Source organism: Salvelinus fontinalis, chromosome 39, assembly GCF_029448725.1.
Source record: "Salvelinus fontinalis isolate EN_2023a chromosome 39, ASM2944872v1, whole genome shotgun sequence".
Lineage (NCBI taxonomy): Eukaryota > Metazoa > Chordata > Actinopteri > Salmoniformes > Salmonidae > Salvelinus > Salvelinus fontinalis.
In genome coordinates this window covers 15,623,065-15,646,244 of record NC_074703.1, presented here as the reverse complement: position 1 = coordinate 15,646,244, position 23,180 = coordinate 15,623,065, and the positions used below count along the sequence as shown (strand labels likewise).

The following is a 23,180-nucleotide window of genomic DNA, read 5'->3' as shown; positions in this document are numbered from 1 at the left end:
CAACAGATTGTCTGGAGCCCCACAAGTAGCCACTGGAATTCTGGAAGCACAGACACCTACTTTTTGCTTACTAATATGTTATTTTTAGATAACACGTTGAGATACCATTGAAACAAATTCTGGTTTCAGCACTGATGGTGTTCGTTGTTCCTAGGAAGACCATTTGCATAGTGAGGACACTTTGCATTGGCATGACATGCATCAGTGCTCTGGGAGTGTTTATATCCCTGTGAGTTTAATACTTCACGACTGAGAGCTGTCCTTCATGACAACAGAACCAACAACAACCATGACTTTTATCACCATCTTCATCTGGACACTTGCTTTCTGGATTCAAGGTGATGATTGTATTTGCTTGGTTTTATGTTAAACTCTTTTGGTTCACTGAAAATATTATATGATTTACACAATAAGATGTGTTAAAGGAGGTACTTGCTAATTGGTTGAAGTCTTTTTTTCAGAATCCAGAGGGCAGTACACTTTGACTCAGACTCCTGCTGTGAAAGCTGTTCTCCCAGGACAGACAGTCTCTCTGGGTTGTAAAGCTAGCACTGATCCAGGTGGGAATTGTAATGGTTCAGGTAAACAGTGTCTAGCTTGGTATCAACAGAAACCTCGAGGAGCTCCTAAACTCCTTATTTACTATACAAGCACCCTACCGTCTGGGACTCCATCTAGATTCAGTGGCAGTGGATCTGGGAGTGACTTCATTCTGACCATCAGTGGAGTCCAGTCTGAAGATGCAGGAGATTACTACTGTCAGAGTTACCACAGTGGTGGAGTGTTCACACAGTGATATAGAGTCTGACAAAAACCTCCCTCAGTCAGACTGCACAGTGACTGTACTGCTACAGCTGGGACCTACTGCAGGTGCTGAGGGGAGGAGATGATCCAGTACAATGACACAGTGTGTAGTAGAGCTGAACAACAATAGAGTCAAACTAGAGCTGTGTCTAGAAGACCTTAGATCATAACTGATCACTAAATGTTCCACTTGATCATTAACTACATGTTGACTCTGTTGAGTAACTCAAGGAAAACCACCAACCAATCTGAGTAGAGATGATGTACAATGGTTAAAGTTGGAATCCGTAGCGGTGAAACTTTCAAGTTCGTTTGCAACATTACAACAACAAAGACTTTACTTCAAACATACAACACTGTTTTTGTCCCTTGGACAGCATTGCATGAGTGATAGAACAGCAGAGTATGTTCAAAGATATTTTTTACCATGATGCAGGATGGTCCTGGCCCCGTTTATAAAAACAAACAAAAACAATAACATATGCGCCTGGGGTGACTAGTGGCAGTTTCACCCTATTCGATCTCAGCTTTAAAACCCCTCAGGATTGTTTTTTGAATAGCTAGAATTTAATCAACATGATTCAAACACATAACACATATCATTATCATCATCATCAGTATCCTGATTAAATTACAGATGAATATTGCTATATTGTCATGACACCTCAGTGTAAATATAAAAAGTAACCCCACCGAGTCGCAGAAGTCCCAAAAATGTGAAACATTTCAGCCTCCACTTCCCCCCGTGTATGAAAGAAAAAGATGTGGAACTCAGACATTAGACACGTGTCAGTAACTGTCAATGCCTGTCTCTAGTAATACCCATCTTATGTAATCTATTAAATGGTGGGTTATTCAGTGTAAGAAAGTCCCCTTCCTTGAATCCACCATAGAGTTTACAGTAAATATAGTCCACCCACTCACATCTGGCCCAGTCCAGGCAGTGAAACTGAAACTAGATTGGTAGCAGTGGGAGTGAAACAGATTTGCATAGACATGACTGGGTGGTTCTGCGTGTCCCAGAATAGAGCAGCACTTTCACCAGATGTTCATTCTGTTTCCAGGGGCTTGGAGGTAGAGAAGACCCCCACATTGTTGAAAGCCATTGCAAAAACATTGAATTTAGTAAAATCATATTAGGAATGAAACATGATAAATATATATGTTATGGAAAGTAACTGTTTGGCAGTGTGAGTTCTGAGAGCAGATCTCAGAGGTTTATTATCAAATATTACTAATTATCATCACTGGTATTGGTGCTACAGTATAACAGGATCATTCAGTTGTAAACATTATTGCAGAGTATTTGATGTATCATATGCCCTTTTTATTCTGTTTGAAAGTAGCTATATGCTACAATGCTGAAACGATAGAACCTGATTGATCTAAATTAGTATGAAATGTGCTGCATATTCATGAGATAGTGATCACTGGAGTGATGATTAAATGAACTATTGGGGTTAGTTTTCAATCAAAACAATCTTTATTTTAATTCAGAGGCAAGAAGACATGAACAACTGAATAAAAATAGTTCATTTATCACACAGCACTACTGATATTATTCACTAATATACTGTAACATGCAGCTGTAAAACACAACTGTTTCCTTCACTTGCACCATGTGGGGACTCTCTAGACCCCTACAATGGCTTCTCCGGTCTCTAGACACTACAGTGACTTTTACGGAAGGCGGCCGCATCACTGGTGTCGTCATGGGCGACCCTGCAGGTGTACACCTCTCCCTCTTCCCAGCGTGCCTTGCTCAGGGTCAGAGTGCTGCTGCGGCTGTAGCGGCCGCCCTTCTCTTCTTCTGTGGTGGTCAGGACCCCCTCCTTCACCTCCGCTCCGTCCACCTCCCAGCTCACCATCGCCCCCTGGGGGGAGTAGCCACTCAGCAGGCAGGCCAGTGTGGTCGAGCCACCAGAGAGCTGCTCAGAGGACGGGGGGAGCAGAGACATTGTGGGTCTGACAGAGGGACCAGCTGGAGAAGAGGAGAGATGAGAGAGAAGGGTCAGTTAGTACTACTCCTTGATGGAATATATTAGGAGAGGAGATGAGAGGATATGAGAGAGGGAGAGAGAGAGAGAGAGAGAGAGAGAGAGAGAGAGAGAGAGAGAGGAGGTGAGGAGAGGCAATACACACAGGATTAACAATTAGATACAGTTGTCACGTTCCTGACCTATTTATGTTAGTTGTTATGTGTGTTAGTTGGTCAGGACGTGAGGTTGGGTGGGCATTCTATGTTTTCTGTTTCTGTGTTGGTTTTGGGTCGCCTGGTATGGCTCTTAATTAGAGGCAGGTGTTTGGCGTTCCTCTAATTAAGAGTCATATTTAGGTAGGCGTTGTCACAGTGTTCGTTGTGGGTGATTGTCTCCTGTGTTTGTGTATGTCGTTGCGCCACACGGGACTGGTTTCGGTTTGTTTGTTAAGTGTCATTTATGTGTAGGCTTTTTCCCTGTTCGTGCGTTCTCGTGTGTTATGTGAGTCCGTCGTTCAGATCTGTTCTACACCGTTTATTTGTTTTGTTAGTGTATAGTCAAGTTCGTTTTTTTTCGTCTTGTCAATAAATTCATTATGTATTCAAACTTCGCTGCGCCTTGGTTCAATCCCTGCTCCTCTTCGGATGAAGAAGAGGAGGACAGCCGTTACAACAGTACAGAGAACAACTGACAACAACATAACAATGAATCTATAAAGATAAAGGCAAAAAGATACTGAAAATATTTTTGGACAAAACAATCCATCAGATAAATGTATGTTATATTCATGCTCTACAGTTTAGCCCACCAAGAGCAACAAAACACTAGGAGGGGGTTTCCTGGACACAGATGAAGACTAGTACGAGACTAAAAAGAACATTCAATGAAGATTATCCACTGAGCTTGCTTTTAGTCCAGGACTAGGATGAATGTGTCTGGCAAATGGCCCCTATTTCTACAGAGACATGCAGTAAAGAGATATCACATATTCAGATTTAATAATCAGATTGACTATTCACAGTGTAAATCTCCAAATCAATTTTGTCAAATCTACTCGAGACACAAGCCACAATGACCTCAAAATACTATTCAAAACTATAGATGACGTTCAACTTTAAGCCATGTCAGTGGTAACATCGACTATGAATACAATACAGTGTTGCTTTTATTATAGAAATAGTAGTTGACAGAACAGTGAGGTGATATGCAATACTGTATATCAAAATGTGCTCTTTTTAAATCGCATGTCAGAATACATTATTGCCAAATAAACTTGGTGATATGTGAACAATTCTCTCACTTCTCTGCCCTCTACCAATCTACCAATCTGTCCACAGACATTTCTAAAAAGATATAGCCTAAAAGTATTTCCTCTGGAGAACATAACATTTCATAACATTGTTCAATAGCATGATTACATGTTGTTTTATGATAGAATACAAAAATGTACTTACTTTTCAGCACAAGTTTTGTGCCGCTTCCAAAAGTCCACCACAGTGATTCATGCTGGTGAAGTTGCCATACAAAAACTTCCTTCACACAAGACTGAGCACCTACACACACTAGGTGTACCAACACTCTCAGTACCACCCTAATAGTTCTGAAATACTAGAATAATATAATAAAGACTTATAGTACTGAAGCGCTAGAATAATACAATAGGGATTGATAGTACTGAAGTACCAGTATAATACAATAGGGACTGATAGTACTGAAGTACCAGTATAATACAATAGGGACTGATAGTACTGAAGTACCAGTATAATACAATAGTGACTGATAGTACTGAAGTACCAGTATAATACAATAGGGACTGATAGTACTGAAGTACCAGTGTAATACAATAGGAACTGATAGTACTGAAGTACTAGTATAATACAATAGGGACTGATAGTACTGAAGTACTCATATAATACAATAGGTGCCGATAGTACTGAAGTACTTGTATAATACAATAGGGACTGATTGTACTGAAGTACTCGTATAATACAATAGGGATTGATAGTCCTGGGTTAGGAGTATAATCTTCATCTTGGATCACTGATTTACAGTATAAGGTATTTACAACATTATAAAATAGTCTGTGTCTGTATAATCTGTAAATAGTTACATGGTTAACAGTTATGAATGTGGGGCCTTAACAGGAATATTATTTACATAAAACCCTTTGCATTGGCAGCACATGCTTCAGTGCTCTGGGAGTGTTTATATCCCTGTGAGTTTAACACTTCATGACTGAGAGCTGTCCTTCATGACAACAGAACCCACAACAACCATGACATTTTTTACCATCCTCATTTGCACACTTGCATTCAACATCAAGGGTAAAAAAACATGTTCTACAGTATCATTGTATACTGAAAAGTAAACAGTGAGTAAACTGGACAGTTGTTGATATTGTTTTATTTATTCCTGGTGATGTATAATTACTAGTTTCTCTATGTTTCAGAATCCAGAGGACAGTACACTGTGACTCAGACTCCTGCTGTGAAAGCTGTTCTCCCAGGACAGCCAGTCTCTCTGAACTGTAAAACCAGCAGTAATGTGTATGATGCAGGGACCTCTTATCCCCGTCTAGCCTGGTATCAACAGAAACCTGGAGGAGCTCCTAAACTCCTTATTTACTATGCTAAAACCCTTCAGTCTGGGACTCCATCTAGATTCAGTGGCAGTGGAACTCATAGTGACTTCACTCTGACCATCAGTGGAGTCCAGGCTGAAGATGCAGGAGATTACTACTGTCAGAGTTACCACAGTGGTGGAGTGTTCACACAGTGATACAGAGCCGTACAAAAACCTCCCTCAGTCAGACTGCACAGTGACTGTACTGCTACAGCTGGGACCTACTGCAGGTGCTGAGGAGGGAGAGACAGAGACATAGAACACTGACTGAACTAAAATACACTGAGCTAAATATATCAGTGATGCTGACAATATGTCAAGTATTCCACCGTCATGTTAAATCATTCCTGAACTGACAACACCCATAGGTCCAGACGAAATACATAGTCCTTCCCTTTTGCTATGGCCAACAAAAATGTAATTAACATTCCAGACAATCCGTTGAATGGACTCTAGCTATGTCAAATAATGTCTCACATTATTTCGTGAATAAATATCCCAAGGTCCCCCAGTCAGGTAGTGAGTTTCAAGGAAAGATTCAACCTTATTTACTGAGATGATAAAACATGATTATAACCCATTAAAACAACCTGAGGTTCTGTCATACAAGAGACAGTGACATGGAACACTGGTGTTGTGAAGTCAACTTTGAATATCATTCATAGAAAGCATCATTCAGATCACATGTTCCCATCATCACCATCATAATCATAATCATCACCATCATCATCATCATCATCATCACCATCATCATCATCATTATCATCATTGTTATGCACCTACAAGTTATTTGAACTTCTGAAATACCCACAATACCACTCCAATATGCAAAAGAAAATGTAAAGAGAAAGAAGGTGATGTTACATCAGCATCAGACTCCCTAGATACAATCCCCATACGCACCTTACAACCATAACTATTTTGAATAGCAGGTTACTGACGGTTAGATCTATGGATAAGACACAATGCTGGGTTCAGGCATTAGACATATCTACATTATGTATAATATCCATTTTATCTGTCATAGATTACATGGTGGAATATCTGTTATTGTACCCTCCCTGAATCCACCATAGAGGTTCAAACTAGTCCACTCCCTCACATCTTGCCCAGTCCAGGTTACTTCAGGCAGTGAAACTGTTCAACTGCTAGACTGGTAGCTGTAGGAGCGAAACTGAGATTTGCATAGACAGGGCTGGTTGGTTCTGCTTGTTCCAGAATAGAGCAGTACTGTCACCAGATGTTCACTCTGTTCCCAGGGGATTGGAGGTAGAGAAGACCAGAGGAAAAATAATGGAGAAGTGTAGACTACACATTGTTGAAAGCCATTGCAAAAACATCTAATTTAATAAAATCATATTAGGAATTCAACATGATAAATATATATGTTATGGAAAGGAACTGTTTAGCGGTGTGAGTTCTAAGAGCAGATCTTAGAGGTGTATTGTTTATTATTGCTACATAAGCTTGGTGGTATTCTCTCACTTTGGTGACTCTGTCCATAGAAATGTCTAAAAAGATATAGCCTGAAAGTCTTTCCTCTGGAGAAGATGATAACATCTCATAATGTTGTTCAATAGATTACATTTTTTAATGAGAGAATATATACCTAATTTTCAGCACCAGTTTTGTGCCACTTCCAAAAGTCCACCTCAAGGATTCATTCTGGTGAGGTCCTTCACATAAGAGTGAGCACATTCACACACAGAGCACTCTCAGTACCACGCTAATAGTACTGAAATAATAGTATAATACAATAAGGACTGACAGTGCTGAAGTACTAGTATAAAACAATAGGTACTGATAGTACTGAAGTACTAGTATAATACAATAGGGACTGATTGTACTGAAGTACTAGTATAAAACAATAGGTACTGATAGTACTGAAGTACTAGTATTGTCACGACTTCCACCGAAGTCGGTCCTTATGACACAGAGGAGCGGTCCATGGATCATACTCCCATACTTCCAGCCTCTTGCCTGGTGGCACCGGTGGTGTGGGAGCTGGACGCGGACATCGAGCGGGCATGACGTACAGAACTCACCCCCCCCCCCCCCCCCCCCAGTGTCCAGCTGGGCACCTGTACGTTCCGCCTGCTGTCTGCGACTGTTTGATCTATTGGGCCCATACGTCACCCTCCTCTGGTCATCCTGGCATCGGGCGGACGGTGCGTTGCCTTAGTGGGAAGTACTGGTGGCCCACCTTGGCCAAGGACGTGAGGGTTTATGTTTTCCTCCGGCTAGGTGTGCGCCCAGTGCAAGGCTCCCAGGCACCTGCCCAGAGGGAAATTACAACACCTGTTGGTGGACTTCCTGACGGATCTTCCTCCCTCACAGGGCAACACCGCGATCCTGGTCGTTGTGGATCGGTTTTCTAAGTCTTGCCGTCTCCTTCCTTTGCCCAGTCTCCCTACGGCCCTACAGACTGCGGAGGCCCTGTTCACTCATGTCTTCCGGCACGGTGTGCCTGAGGACATAGTCTCTGATCGAGGTCCCCAGTTCACGTCCAGGGTCTGGAGAGCGTTCATGGAACGTCTGGGGGTCTCGGTCAGCCTCACCTCAGGTTTTCACCCCGAGAGTAAAGGGCAGATGGAGAGAGTAAACCAGGATGTGGGTAGGTTTCTGCGGTCATATTGCCAGGACCGGCCCGGGAGAGTGGGCGGCGTTCATCCCCTGGGCAGAGATGGCCCAAAACTCACTCCGCCACTCCTCCACTAACCTCTCTCCTTTCCAGTGCGTACTGGGGTATCAGCAGGTTCTGGCACCGTGGCATCAGAGCCAGATCGAAGCTCCTGCGGTGGACGAATGGTTCAAGCGCCCGGAGGAGACCTGGGACGCCGCCCATGTGCACCTACAATGGGCCGTGAGGCGGCAAAAAGAGGGCGCTGACCGTCACCGCAGCGAGGCTCTGGTGTTCGCACCGGGGGACCGGGTCTGGCTCTTGACCCGAAACCTGCCCCTCCGCCTGCCCTGCCGGAAGCTGGGTCCGCGGTTTGTGGGGCCATTTAAAGTCCTGAGGAGACTGAACGAGGTACGCTACAGGTTACAGCTTCCCCCAGATTATCTCATTAATCTCTCGTTCCATGTGTCTCTCCTCAGGCCGGTGGTGGCTGGTCCACTCCAGGAAGCTGAGGTGCGGGAGGTTCCTCCACCCCCTCTGGACATAGAGGGGGCCCCGCCGTATGCTGTTCGAGCTATCCTGGACTTGAGGCGTCGGGCGAGGGGCCTTCAGTACCTCGTGGATTGGGAGGGGTACGGTCCGGAGGAGAGATGCTGGGTGCCGATGGAGGACGTCCTGGACCCTTCGTTGCTACGGGATTTCCACCGTCTCTATCCGGATCGCCCTGCGCCTCGTCCTCCGGGTCGTCCCCGAGGTCGTTGTCGGCGCGCTGCTGGAGCCGCGAGTCAAGGGGGGGTACTGTCACGACTTCCGCCGAAGTCGGTCCCTCTCCTTGTTCGGGCGGCGTTCGGCAGTCGACGTCACCGGCCTTCTAGCCACCGCCAATCCACTTTTCATTTTTCATTTGTCTTTGTCTTTGTTTTACACACCTGATTTCAATCCCACAATTACTGTTTCATTATTTAACATTCTGTTCCTGTTGCTCTCGATTGTGCAGCTGTACAACTTTTTGAGGATCTGGGGACCCATGCCAAATCTTTTCAATCTCCTGAGGGGGAAAGGTGTTGTCGTGCCCTCTTCACGACTGTCTTTCTGTGTTTGAACCATGATAGTTCATTGGTGATGTGGACACCAAGGAATTTGAAACTCTCGACACACTCCACTACAGCCAAGTCAATGTAAATGGGGGCCTGTTCGGCCCTCCTTTTCCTGTAGTCCACGATAAGCTCCTCTGTCTTGCTCACATTGAGAGAGAGATTGCTGTCCTGGCACCACACTGTCAGGTCTCTGACCTCCTCCCTATAGGCCGTCTCATCGATGTCGATGAGCAAACTTAATGATGGTGTTGGAGTCGTGTTTGGCCACGCAGTTGTAGGTGAACAGGGAGTACAGGAGGGGACAAAGCATGCACCCCGGAGGGGCCCCAGTGATGAGGGTCAGCGTGGCAGATGTGTTGTTGCCTAGCCTTACCCACTGGGGGTGGACCATCAGGAAGTCCAGGATCCAGTTGCAGAGGGAGGTGTTTAGCTTAGTGAAAAGCTTTGTGGGCACTATGGTGTGGAACGCTGAGCTGTAGTCAATGAACAGCATTCTCACATAGGTGTTCCTTTTGTCCAGGTGGTAAAGGGCATTGTGGAGTGCGATTGAGATTGCAACATCTGTGGATCTGTTGGGGCGGTATGTGAATTGCAGTGGGTCTAGGGTTTCTGGGATGATGGTGTTGATGTGAGCCATGACCAGCCTTTCAAAGCACTTCATGGCTACCGACATGAGTGCTACGGGGCGGTAATCATTTAGGCAGGTTACCTTGGCTTCCTTGGGCACAGGGAGTATGGTGGTCTGCTCAAAACATGTTGGAATTACAGACTTGGTCACGGAGAGGTTGAAAATCTCAGTGAAGACACTTGCCAGTTGGTCCGTGCATTCTTTGAGTACAGGTCCTGGTAATCCGTATGGTCCCACGGCTTTGTGAATGTTGACCTGTTTAAAGGTCTTGCTCACATCAGCTATGGAGAGTGTGATCACACAGTCATCCGGAACAGCTGGTGCTCTCATGCACGCTTTAGTGTTGCTTGCCTCGGAGCGAGCATAAAAGGCATTTAGCTCATCTAGTAGGCTTGCGTCAGCTCGCAGCTGGGTTTCCCTTTGTATGCCGTAATAGTTTGCAAGCCCTGCCACATCCGACGAGCATCAGAGACGGTGCAGTAGGATTCAATCTTAGTCCTGTATTGATGCTTTGCCTGTTTGATTGTTCTTCTGAGGACATATCGGGATTTCTCATGTGTCCAGATTAGTGTCCCGCTCCTTGAAAGTGACAGCTCTAGCCTTTAGAACGGTGCGGATGTTGCCTGCAATCCATGGATTCTGGTTGCAATATGTACGCTCAGTCACTGTGGGGACGACGTCATCAATGCACTTATTGATGAAGCAGGTGACTGAGGTGGTATACTCTTCAATGCCATTGGGTAAATTGTGGTGGTTATTTCTGTATTATCTAATGAGGAGAGACAAACTTATCACACAAGTCAGAGTTATACTAAATCTTTATTCAGTTATTAATAAGGGAGCAAGTTCACTACATACACACAGAGTGAATAGAGTGAGAGCACAAATAATACAGAGACGCACAGGGTTTATATAGAAACACAAAACTGCTTAGTCATGGTTGGTTCCAACCCTCCCTGGCAGACCAGGGCATCATAAGCTACCTTATTTTATTTTTGTAGCCAGGTGTATCGGATGTGTGAGATCATAGCAGACAAACAAGTGATAACAGAAGTTCCATTTACTCCCTTCTCCACCAAGATACCACCATGCTCTTCTATCTCCCCAAAGCTGTGCCCTTGGAAGATAGAAAAAGAACAGGATGGGCTGAAGAACTGTGGTCACTTCTCAGAGGCTCTTTGTCTTATGCCGTATGACCAGGTTACTCAAACGCAAAGAGAAATTGAAACAATACAGGTCTATGTGTTCTTCAAGCTTATCTCTATCCCATGTCCTTGACTACACACCTAGACCAGCTGCGGGGAGTGAGTGTAGAAAATATGAACCATCCCTTCTCAGAAGCACAGCATTGGCACTAAAGAAATGTCTCTACTATTGTTACGTATATTAATTGTTAATTACTCATATTAAACAAATCAGGTAAATATGTGATTTTTCTCTCACAGAATCCCGGAACATATTCTAGTCTGTGCTAGTAAAACAGTCCTGTAGCGTAGCCAGTGGCAACCCATCATTCAGGGCAGGTGGGGCATACATTTAAAAAATATATATATATATATATATATATATAAATACATATATAAATAAATATATACATATCAAAAAAAAAATTCTGGGGGGGCTTGCCTGTTTTGCATGTTATTTTGGCATTAATACGTGTCACATATAAGTTTGAAAACAATGTAAAAAAAAGATATCTTTCAGTTAATAAAGCTGCATATATACATGGTTTCTTTTTTTTCTTGCGTAAGGCAGCTCCAAAATGCAGGTGTTTCAGCCTAGCTCAGTGCTTTCTGTGGTGGGGCGAGCCAGCAGAAAATAGGAGCATTGCGCCGTGATTGGCTCAGTGTTCTGTCACTCATGGGGACACTATGTTATCAGCAAGTTTAAGTGCTTAGTAAGGGTAGGCATCCAAAATTTCAGCCCTTTGGGTCCTGCCATAGAGTTATATTACAAGTGCCCTTCCAAGAAGGCTCAAGGTCATTGGCCACAGATAACATGATGTCAAATCACGTTATATGTACAGTTGCTTTGATTGGACTGATCATGTCAACATCTGACTTTCAAAGTCTTAGATAGCAGTCATCATCATGAATCAAGTCGACAATCTACTGGCAAATCCTTTTTAATCCTTGTCATATGAAGGGAAATAATGAAAAGAAATTATAGGTAAAACATGAGTTCCCACCATAAATCCAGAGAATGCCAGACTTTGATGACAAAGTTTGATGACAAAATTTGCCCACAAAGGACTGCTGCGCCCCCTTCAAAAAGGGGAGTCCAAAAATGTATTTTATGCTGCTGCATAAATGATGTAATTTGCAAGGGATATGTGTATACTGTAGCTAAGAAAGTAATACTAAGTGTATGTTTGTAGTAAACTGTTAGTAGCCCATGTGCCTCACCCTAATAATTTGGTCTATTTTCACCAACGTGGTATTGTAAACACATCGTTCGTTTCCCGGTGTGTGCTTGTTTGCCAACTTTTTTTGTACAGCTTTGACAGTGCTACTGATAGTAGTGGTGGTGCCTGGCTAGCACGTGCAAATTCAGCACAAACGACATTCTATAATGGAATTGTGTTATTTGACGTGTCAAATTAAAGCTTATTTAACGTGTCAAATAGCGTTATATGATGTATATCTTTTTTGACACGCAAAGACCCAAACGGCGTTCAATGTGCCACACCCTAATAATTTGGTTTATTTTCACCTCTTAAGTTTGCCTACTGTTCTAACTTGGTGGTGCACATGTAGCCTATAACCTGTTTTAGAGAAACGTAATGATCAAATATTGTAAGAGCTTTTATTGTCTGTTTATAAGCCCCCTTTATTTATCCTACGGTTCTGACTTGTGGTACAGGGAGTACACTGTAAGAACGGCCCATGTTCTGAATTCTGTTGCTGTACATTTCAAAAGTGCTGAACAAATAGTTATATTGACTACGCCCGTCATCGCTCGCTCGTTAATGTCTTAATCGAAATTACATATTGCCTCTTATCCGCTTGTCGTCCCCTTATGCCATAGTTTGTACATCTCAATTGTCAGTAGAAACCACATTTGTTTAAGCAAGTCAGCCATAACACCTATGTTTTTTTTAAAGGCAGTAAATTAGGCTGAATGAATTGTTTCGCTGCCAATGCTCCGCTGAAAGCCAGGTGTAGCAGTGGTAAGGTGTTGGGACGCTTTATGTAGACCCTAATAGTTTGTGGGCACCATTTGTCACTGTTATAGTGCAATTCATGTATTGTTTAGTGTTGTGTTGTGTAGTGTCTTTGCTGGCATGCATCCCACTTTTTTTTGCCCCACCAAGAATTACATGCATCTGCGTCATCAGACCACTTCTGTATTGAGCGAGTCACTGGTACTTCCTGCTTTAGGAGGATATAATTATGGTCAGATTTGCTAAATGGAGGGCAAGGGAGAGCTTTGTATACGTCTCTGTGTGTAGAGAAAAGATGGTCTAGAGTTTTTTTCCTCTGGTTGCACATGTGACATGCTGATAGAAATTAGGTATAACGGATTTAAGTTTGCCTGCATTAAAGTCCCCAGCCACTAGGAGCGCCACATCTGGATGAGCATTTTCTTGTTTGCTTATGGCCTTATACTGCTCGTTGAGTGCGGTCTTAGTGCTAGCATCGGTTTGCGGTGGTAAATAGATGCCTACGAATAATATAGATGAGAACTCTTTTGGTAGATAGTGTGGTCTACAGCTTATCATGAGGTACTCTACCTCAGGCGAGCAATACCTCGAGACTTCTTTAATATTAGACCATGCGCACGAGCTGTTATTGACAAATAGACACATACCCCCGCCCCAGATATAGCTGCTCTGTCCTGCCGATGTACAGAAAACCCAGCCAGGTTTATATTATCCATTGTCGTTCAGCCCTGACTCGGTGAAACATAAGATATTACTATCAGGATAAAGGTAAGAGCCAGATGCAGACCGTGTCGAAGTAACAATGTTTATTACAGCAACAGGGGAAAGGTACAGGATAGCAGGCAGGCTCAGGGTCAGGTCAGGCAGAGGTCGATAATCCAGAGGTGGGGCAAAGGTACAGGACGACAGGCAGACAGACAGACAGGCGGGCTCAGAGTCAGGACAGGCAAGGGTCAAAACCAGGAGGACGAGAAAAGAGAGAGTGGGGAAAAGCAGGAGCTGATACAAAAACGCTGGTTGACTTGACAAACAAGACGAACTGGCAACAGACAAACAGAGAACACAGGTATACATACGCAGGGGATAATGGGGAAGATGGGTGACACCTGGAGGGGGGTGGAGACAATCACAAGGACAGGTGAAACAGATCAGGGTGTGACAATTACAGTTTTTAATGTCCCGTTGGTAGGATAGTATTGATTGTAGATCATCCATTTTATTTTCCAATGATTGCATGTTGGCCAATAGGATGGCAGTGGAGGTTTACTCACTCACCTACAAATTCTCAGAAGGCACCCCGACCTCTGCACCCTGTTTCTCCTTCTTTTCATCACGCAAATGACAGGGATTTGGGCCTGGTCTTGAGAAAGCAGAATGTCCATCGCATCGGACTCGTTAAAGAAAAAATCTTTGTCCAGTTTGAGGTGAGTAATCGCTGTTCTGATGTCCAGAAGCTCTTTTCGCTCATAGGAGATGGTAGCAGCAACATAACGTGAAAAAACAAACAAAATAACACAGTTGGTTAGGAGCCCGTAAAACGGCAGCCATCCCCTCCAGCGCCATTATCTTCAATATCTTCATCTGGATATTTGCCCTCCATCTTCAAGTAATATAATTTATAGAAAATTACCCTGACAATAGCTACCTCACCTTACCAAAGTAAAGTTGCAGGAGATTACTACTGTCAGAGTGAAAACTACCCAAACAGTTGTTAACACAGTGATATAGAGCCATACAAAAAACTGCCTCAGATTTCACAGTGACTGCTCTAGTTGGGTATGACTCCAGTAGCTGAGAAGGGAAAAGAGAGCGGTCGTGTCTGAATACCCATACTAGCTTACTAAATAGTAGGTGAAAAACAATGTTTTATAGTATGTGACATTTCTAAAATAGTAGGCGTCTCCAAATGCTTAATCTAATATGCAATTAAATTGACCCCTGTATTCATTCATTTTGGTCCAGCGTGTCAATTTAAAATCAAATCAAATCAAATGTTATTGGTCACATACACATGGTTAGCAGATGTTAATGCGAGTGCAGCGAAATGCTTATGCTTCTAGTTCCAACCATGCAGTAATATCTAACAAGTAATCTAACAATTTCACAACAACTACCTTATACATACAAGTGTAAAGGAATGAATAACAATATGTGCATATAAATATATGTATGAGCGATGGCCGAAAGGGATAGGCAAGATGCAGTAGATGGTATAGAGTACAGTATATACAAATGAGATGAGTAATGTAGGGTATGTAAACATTATATAAAGTGGTATTGTTTAAAGTGACTAGTGATACATTTATAACATCCAATTTTTAATTATTAAAGTGGCTAGAGTTTTGAGTCAGTATGTTGGCAGCAGCAGCTCAATGTTAGTGATGGCTGTTTAACAGTCTGATGGCCTTGAGATAGAAAATGTTTTATAGTCATTTGGTCCCAGCTTTGATGCACTTGTACTGACCTCGCCTTCTGGATGATAGCAGGGGGATCAGGCAGTGGCTCGGGTGGTTGTTGTCCTTGATAATCTCTTTGGCCTTCCTGTGACATAGGGTGGTGTAGGTGTCTTGGAGGGCAGGTAGTTTGCCCCCGGTGATGCATTGTGCAGACCTCACTACCCTCTGGAGAGCCTTGCGGTTGTGGGCGGCGCAGTAGCCATACCAGGCGGTGATACAGCCCGACAGAATGCTCTCGATTGTGCATCTATAAAAGTTTGTGAGTGTTTTCGGTGACAAGCCAAATTTCTTCAGCCTCCTGAGGTTGAAAAGGCGCTGTTGCGCGTTCTTCACCGCACTGTCTGTGTGGGTGGACCATTTCCGTTTTTCCGTGAAGTGTACGCCGAGGAACTTAAAACTTTCCACCTTCTCCACTACTGTCCCGTCGATGTGAATAGGGTGGTGCTCCCTCTGCTGTTTCCTGAAGTCCACGATCATCTCCTTTGTTTTCTTGACGTTGAGCGTGAGGTTATTGTCCTGACACCACACTCCGAGGGCCCTCACCCCCTCCCTGTAGGCCGTCTCGTTGTTGTTGGTAATCAAGCCTACCACTGTAGTGTCGTCTGCAAACTTGATGATTGAGTTGGAGGCGTGCATGGCCACACAGTCATGGGTGAACAGGGAGTACAGGAGAGGGCTGAGAACGCACCCTTGTGGGGCCCCAGTGTTGAGGATCAGTGGGGTGGAGATGTTGTTTCCTACCCTCACAACCTGGGGGCGGCCGGTCCAGGACCCAGTTGCACAGGGCGGGGTCGAGACCCAGGGTCTCGAGCTTAATGACGAGTTTGGAGGGTACTATGGTGTTAAATGCTGAGCTGTAGTCGATGAACAGCATTCTTACATAGGTATTCCTCTTGTACAGATGTGTTAGGGCAGTGTGCAGTGTGATTGCGATTGCGTCGTCTGTGGACCTATTGGGGCGGTAAGCAAATTGGAGTGGGTCTAGGGTGTCAGGTAGGGTGGAGGTGATATGATCCTTGACTAGTCTCTCAAAGCACTTTATGATGACGGAAGTGAGTGCTACGGGGCGGTAGTCATTTAGCTCAGTTACCTTTGCTTTCCTGGGAACAGGAACAATGGTGGCCCTCTTGAAGCATGAGGGAACAGCAGACTGGGATAGGGATTGATTGAACATGACCGTAAACACACCAGCTGGTATGCGCATGCTTTGAGGACGCGGCTAGGGATGCCGTCTGGGCCGTCTGCCTTGCGAGGGTTAACACGTTTAAACGTTTTACTCAAGTTGGCTGCGGTGAAGGAGAGTCCGCAGGTTTTGGTAGCGGGCCATGTTGGTGGCACTGTATTGTCCTCAAAGCGAGCAAAGAAGTTGTTTAGTTTGTCTGGGAGCAAGACATCGGGGTCCGCGACGGGGCTGGTGTTGTTTTTGTAGTCCATGATTGACTGTAGACCCTGCCACATTCCTCTCGTGTCTGAGCCGTTGAATTGCGACTACTTTGTCTCTATACTGACGCTTAACTTGTTTGATTGCCTTGCGGAGGGAATAGCTACACTGTTTGTAATCGGTCATGTTTCCGGTCGCTTTGCCCTGATTAAAAGCAGTGGTTCGCGCTTTCAGTTTTGCGCGAATGCTGCCATCAATCCACAGTTTCTGGTTGGGGAAGGTTTTAATAGTCGCTGTTGGTACAACATCATCGATGCATTTGCTAATAAACTTGCTCAACGAATCAGCGTATACATCAATGTTGGTGTTCGACGCTATCGGGAACATGTCCCAGTCCACGTGATTGAAGCAATCTTGAAGCGTGGAATCAGATTGGTCGGACCAGCATTGAACAGACCTGAGCAAGGGGATTTCCTGTTTTAGTTTCTGTCTATAGGCTGGGAGCAACAAAATGGAGTCGTGGTCAGATTTGCCGAAAGGAGGGCGAGGGATGGCTTTATTGTCACGTTCCTGACCTGTTTTCCTTTGTTTTTGTATTTATTTAGTTGGTCAGGGCGTGAGTTGGGTGGGGTTGTCTATGTGTGTTTTTCCATTCAACCTGGTAAGGTTGGGGAGGCTCGGTGCTCAAGAGCGCGTGTCCTCCTTCACGGTCCGGTATATCCGGCGCCACCTTCCCACCCCAGCCCAGTGCCGACACCACGCACCAGGCTTCCAGTGCGTTTCCAGAGCCCTGTTCCTCCTCCACGCACTCTCCCTGTGGTGCGTGTCTCCAGCCCAGTGCCTCCAGTTCCGGCACCACGCACCAGGCCTACTGTGCGCCTCAGCAGGTCAGAGTCGGCCGTCTGCCCAACGCCGCCTGCGCTGCTTGCCTGCTTGAGTCTGAACTGTCTGCCTTCAGCCTGAGTCTGAACTGTCTGCCTTCCCAGTGCTGTCTGAACTGTCTGCCTTCCCAGCGCTGTCTGAACTGCCGGCCTGCCCAGCGTGGTCTGAACTGTCTGCCTGCCCAGCGCTGCCCGTCTGTCCCGAGCCTTCAGAGCCGTCCAGCCAGGACCTGCCAGAGCCGTCCAGCCAGGACCTGCCAGAGCCGTCCAGCCAGGACCTGCCAGAGCCGTCCAGCCAGGACCAGCCAGAGCCGTCCAGCCAGGACCAGCCAGAGCCGTCCAGCCAGGACCAGCCAGAGCCGTCCAGCCAGGACCAGCCAGAGCCGGCCAGCCAGGACCAGCCAGAGCCGGCCAGCCAGGACCAGCCAGAGCCAGCCAGCCAGGACCAGCCAGAGCCAGCCAGCCAGGAGCTGCCAGCCAGCCAGGATCCGTCAGAGCCGTCCAGCCAGGACCAGCCAGAGCCGTCCAGCCAGAACCAGCCAGAGCCGTCCAGCCAGGACCAGCCAGAGCCGGCCAGCCAGGATCCGCCAGAGCCAGCCAGCCAGGATCCGCCAGAGCCAGCCAGCCAGGATCCGCCAGAGCCAGCCAGCCAGGATCCGCCAGAGCCTTCCGCCAGCCAGGATCCGCCAGAGCCTTCCGCCAGCCAGGATCCGCCAGAGCCTTCCGCCAGCCAGGATCCGCCAGAGCCTTCCGCCAGCCAGGATCCGCCAGAGCCTTCCGCCAGCCAGGATCCGCCAGAGCCAGCCAGCCAGGATCCGCCCCTCAGTCCGGTGCTGCCCCTCAGTCAGGTGCTACCCCTCAGTCTGTTACTGCTCTTTGGTATAGTGGGATTGACATGGAGGGTGGACATTGGGAGGAGGCCACGGAAGCGGGGGTTGACTATGGTGGGGTGGGGACCACGACCAGCGCCAGAGCCGCCACCGAGGACAGACGCCCACCCAGACCCTCCCCTAGACTTTGTGCTGGTGCGCCCGGAGTTCGCACCTTAAGGGGGGGTTCTGTCACGTTCCTGACCTGTTTTCCTTTGTTTTTGTATTTATTTAGTTTGTCAGGGCGTGAGTTGGGTGGGGTTGTCTATGTGTGTTTTTCTATGTTGGGGTTTTGTGTTCGGCCTGGTATGATTCTCAATCAGAGACAGCTGTCAATCGTTGTCCCTGATTGAGAATCATACTTAGGCAGCCTGGGTTTCACTTGTGTTTTGTGGGTGTTTGTTCCTGTGTCAGCGTTTGGGCCACACAGGACTGTTTTCGGGTTAGTCACGTTTGCTGGTTTTTGTATTTTGTAGTGTTTGTTGTTTTTCCATTAAATAATGAACTCTTACCAATCCGCATCTTGGTCCGATCCATGCTCCTCCTCGTCTGTGGAGGAGAACGACTACGACAGCCGTTACATTTATATGCGTTGCGGAAATTAGAGTAGCAATGATCCAGGGTGTTGCCAGCCCGGGTCGTGCATTCGATATGCTGATACAATTTAGGGAGCCTTGTTTTTAGATTAGCCTTGTTAAAATCCCCAGCTACAATAAATGCAGCCTCAGGATATGTGGTTTCCAGTTTACATAGAGTCAAATTAAGTTCTTTCTGGGCCGTCGAGATGTCTGCTTGGGGGGTGGGATGTACACGACTGTGATTATCATCAAAGAGATTTCTCTTGGTAGATAATGCGGTCTGCATTTGATTGTAAGGAATTCTAGGTCAGATGAACAAAAGGACTTTAGTTCCTGTATGTTGTTATGATCACACCACGACTCGTTAATCATAAGCCATACACCCCCGTCCTTCTTACCAGAGAGATGCTTGTTTCTGCCGGCCCGATGCGTGAAGAAACCAGGTGGCTGTACCGACTCTGATAACGTATCCCGAGTGAGCGATGTTTCCGCGAAACAGAGAATGTTAAATCTCTGATGTCTCTCTGGATGGCAACCCTTGCTCGGATTTCGTCTACCTTGTTGTCAAGAGACTGGACGTTGGCTTGTAGTTTACTCGGGAGCGGTGGGCGATGTGCCCGTCTACGGAGCCTGACCAGAAGACCGCCCCTTCTGCGGCGCCGTTACTTTGGGTCGCCTGCTGGGATCCGATCCATTGTCCTGGGTGGGGGACCAAACAGAGGATCCGCTTCGGGAAAGTTGTATTCCTAGTCGTAATGTTGGTAAGTTGACGTTGCTCTTATATCCAATAGCTCCTCCCGGCTGTATGTAATAAGACTTAACATTTCCCAGGGTAACAGTGTAAGAAATAATACATTAAAAAACAAAATACTGCTAAGTTTCCTAAGAAGCGAGGCGGCCATCTCTGTCGGCGCCGGAAGTTATCTGAGTTATCTGATTATCAGTGGTTGTCAAACATGGAGTCAGAAAAGATGAGTGAAATCTACTAGATCTATTGGCGAAATGAGTATGCAGTTTAAGTACGTAGTACGCTAGTTTGGATATATTCGTACACGGCCACTGAACTGGAACACTGACTGAACTAAAGTACACTGAGCTAAATACGCTGAGTATACAAAACATTGGAAAAAGCATTCCAAGTGAAGCTGGTTTAGAGAATGCCAAGAGTGTGCAAAGCTGTCATCAAGGCAAAGGGTGGCTATTTAAAGAATCTTAAATATAAAACATATTTTGATTTGTTTAATACTTTTTTGGTTACTACATGATTCCATATGTGTTATTTCATAGTTTTGATATCTTCACTATTATTCTACAATTTAGAAAATAGTAAAAATAAAGAAAAACCCTTGAATGAGTAGGTGTTCTAAAACTTTTGACCGGTAGTGTATGTCACAGGAGGTCTAAATATGTGTTATGACAGTGTTATGACCATATTATGATAGATTATGACAAGTTCTCAGCTGTTATGACATGGTTATGACCGTGTCATAGTGTTATGATGCTAGGTGTCAAGAAAAGTGTTACCACACAATCCATGTTTCAAGGCTTAACGATCCTTGTTAAAAATGTCCCTTCCCCTTCATCTACACTGATGAAGTGGATTTAACAAGTGACATGAATAAGGGATCATAGCTTTCACCTGGATTCACCTGGTCAGTCTATGTCATGGAAAGAGTATACTCAGTGTACAGTTGAAGTCGGAAGTTTACGTACACTTAGGTTGGAGTCATTAAAACTCGTTTTTCAACCACTCCACAAATTTCTTGTTAACCTCTCTGCGCACAGATCCCTTTAGCGGGATAATTTTCCTAAACAACCGCTGAATTGCAGGGCGCCAAATTCAAAAATATTACTAAAAATATTTATAATCATGCAATCACAAGTGAAATATACCAAAACACAGCTTAGCTTGTTGTTTTGAAAATATGCTTTACAGCGAAAGCAATCCAAGCATTTGTGAGTGTATCAATCAATGCTAGAACAGCTAGCCCCAAATTAGCATGGTCACGAAAGTCAGAAAAGCAATAAAATTAATCGCTTACCTTGTCAGCGATTGTGTGCAGATATGTAGCGGAGTTAGGCGCAGGACACAGGTGTTGAGCAACACAACGGAGTTTACTCAAAATACAAGCAAAATTCCACATAGGAATAATAACAAACACTCTAGCACATACAACAACCACTAACGATACAAACAATCACGGACAGAACAGAAATGTATGCCAGAGGGTTAAATAGGGAACATGATAGGGGAATTGAAACCAGGTGTGTGTAATACAGACATAACAAAACGAAACTGAAACATGGATCGGTGGTGACTAGAAAGCCTGTGACGTCGACCGCCGAACACCACCCGAGCAAGGAGAAGGGCCGACTTCGGTGGAAGTCGTGACATACCTTTGATAATCTTCGGATGTTTGCACTCACGAGACTCCCAGTTACACAATAAATGTTATTTTTGTTCGATAAATATTACTTTTATAACAAAAAAACGCCATTTGGGTTGCGCGTTATGTTCAGAAAACCACAGCCTCGTTCCGTTCGACGAAAATTCCAAAAAGTATCCGTAATGTTCGTAGAAACATGTCAAATGTTTTTTATAATCAATCCTCAGGTTGTTTTAAACATACATAATCGATAATATTTCAACCGGACCGTAACCTATTCAATAAAAGAAAGAAAGAAAATGGAGAGCTACCCCTCTCGTGCGCAGGAACTAATCAAAGGACACCTGACTAGTTTTTAAAAATCTCGCTAATTTTTCAAAATAAAAGCCTGAAACTATGTCTAAAGCATGGTCACAGCCTGGGGAAGCCATTGGAAAAGGAATCTGGTTGATACCCCTTTAAATGGAAGAAAGACGGGCAATGAAACACAGATAAAAATAAAACAAATCACTTCCGGGTTAGATTTCCTCAGGTTTTCGCCTGCAAAATCAGTTTTGTTATACTCACAGACAATATTTTGACAGTTTTGGAAACTTTGGAGTGTTTTCTATCCTAATCTGTAAATTATATGCATATTCTACGATCTGGACCTGAGAAATAGTCCGTTTACCTTGGGAACGTTATTTTAAAAAAATTAAAAAGAATCTGACCCCTAGCGTCAAGAAGTTAACAAACTATAGTTTTGGCAAGTCGGTTAGGACATCTACTTTGTGCATGACACAAGTAATTTTTCCAACAATTGTTTACAGACAGATTATTTCACTTATATCTCACTGTATCACAACTCCAGTGGGTCAGAAATTTACATACACTATGTTGACTGAGCTTTTAAACAGCTTGGAAAATTCCAGAAAATGATATCATGGCTTTAGAAGCTTCTAATAGACTAATTGACATAATTTGAGTCTTGGAGGTGTACCTGTGAATATATTTCAAGGCCTACCTAACTCAGTGCCTCTTAGTTTGACATCGTGGAAAAATCAAAAGAAATCAGCCAAGACCTCAGAAATAAATTGTAGACCTCCACAAGTCTGGTTCATCCTTGGGAGCAAATTCCTAACACCTGAAGGTACCACGTTCATCTGTACAAACAATAGTACGCAAGTATAACCACCATGGGACTACGCAGCCGTCACACCGCTTAGGAAGGAGACGCATTCTGTCTCCTAGAGATGAACATACTTTGGTGCGAAAAGTGCAAATCAATCCCAGAACAACAGCAAAGGACCTTGTGAAGATGCTGGAGGAAACAGGTACAAAAGTATCTATTTCCACAGTTAAACAAGTCCTTTATCAACATAACCTGAAAGGCCGCTCAGCAAGGAAGAATCCACATCTCCAAAATCACCATGAAAAAGCCAGACTACGGTTTGCAACTGCACATAGGGACAAAGATCATACTTTTTGGAGAATTGTCCTCTGGTCTGATGAAACAAAAATAGAACTGTTTGGCGATAATGACCATCGTTATGTTTGGAGGAAAAAGGGGGAAGCTTGCAAGCCGAAGAACACCATCCCAACCGTGAAGCACGGGGGTGGCAGCATCATGTTGTGGGGGTGCTTTGCTGCAGGAGGGACTGGTGCACTTCACAAAATAGATGGTATCATGAGGATGGAAAAGTATGTGGATATATTGAAGCAACATTGCAAGACAT

The 23,180-nt window shown here is 44.8% G+C and overlaps 2 gene segments (V, D, J or C); one reads left to right on the top strand and one right to left on the bottom strand.

Annotated features, from left to right (window-relative positions):
* Positions 1-2,264: 2,264 nt before the first annotated feature.
* LOC129838782 (Ig kappa chain C region, B allele-like) lies at positions 2,265-4,471 on the bottom strand. The segment is given in 2 exon segments: positions 2,265-2,785; positions 4,238-4,471. A coding segment is annotated over 1 exon segment (297 nt).
* A 553-nt stretch (positions 4,472-5,024) lies between these two features.
* Positions 5,025-5,673, top strand: LOC129838781 (Ig kappa chain V region K29-213-like). The segment is given in 2 exon segments: positions 5,025-5,107; positions 5,233-5,673. Coding segments are annotated over 2 exon segments (402 nt in total).
* The last annotated feature ends 17,507 nt before the right edge of the window (positions 5,674-23,180 follow it).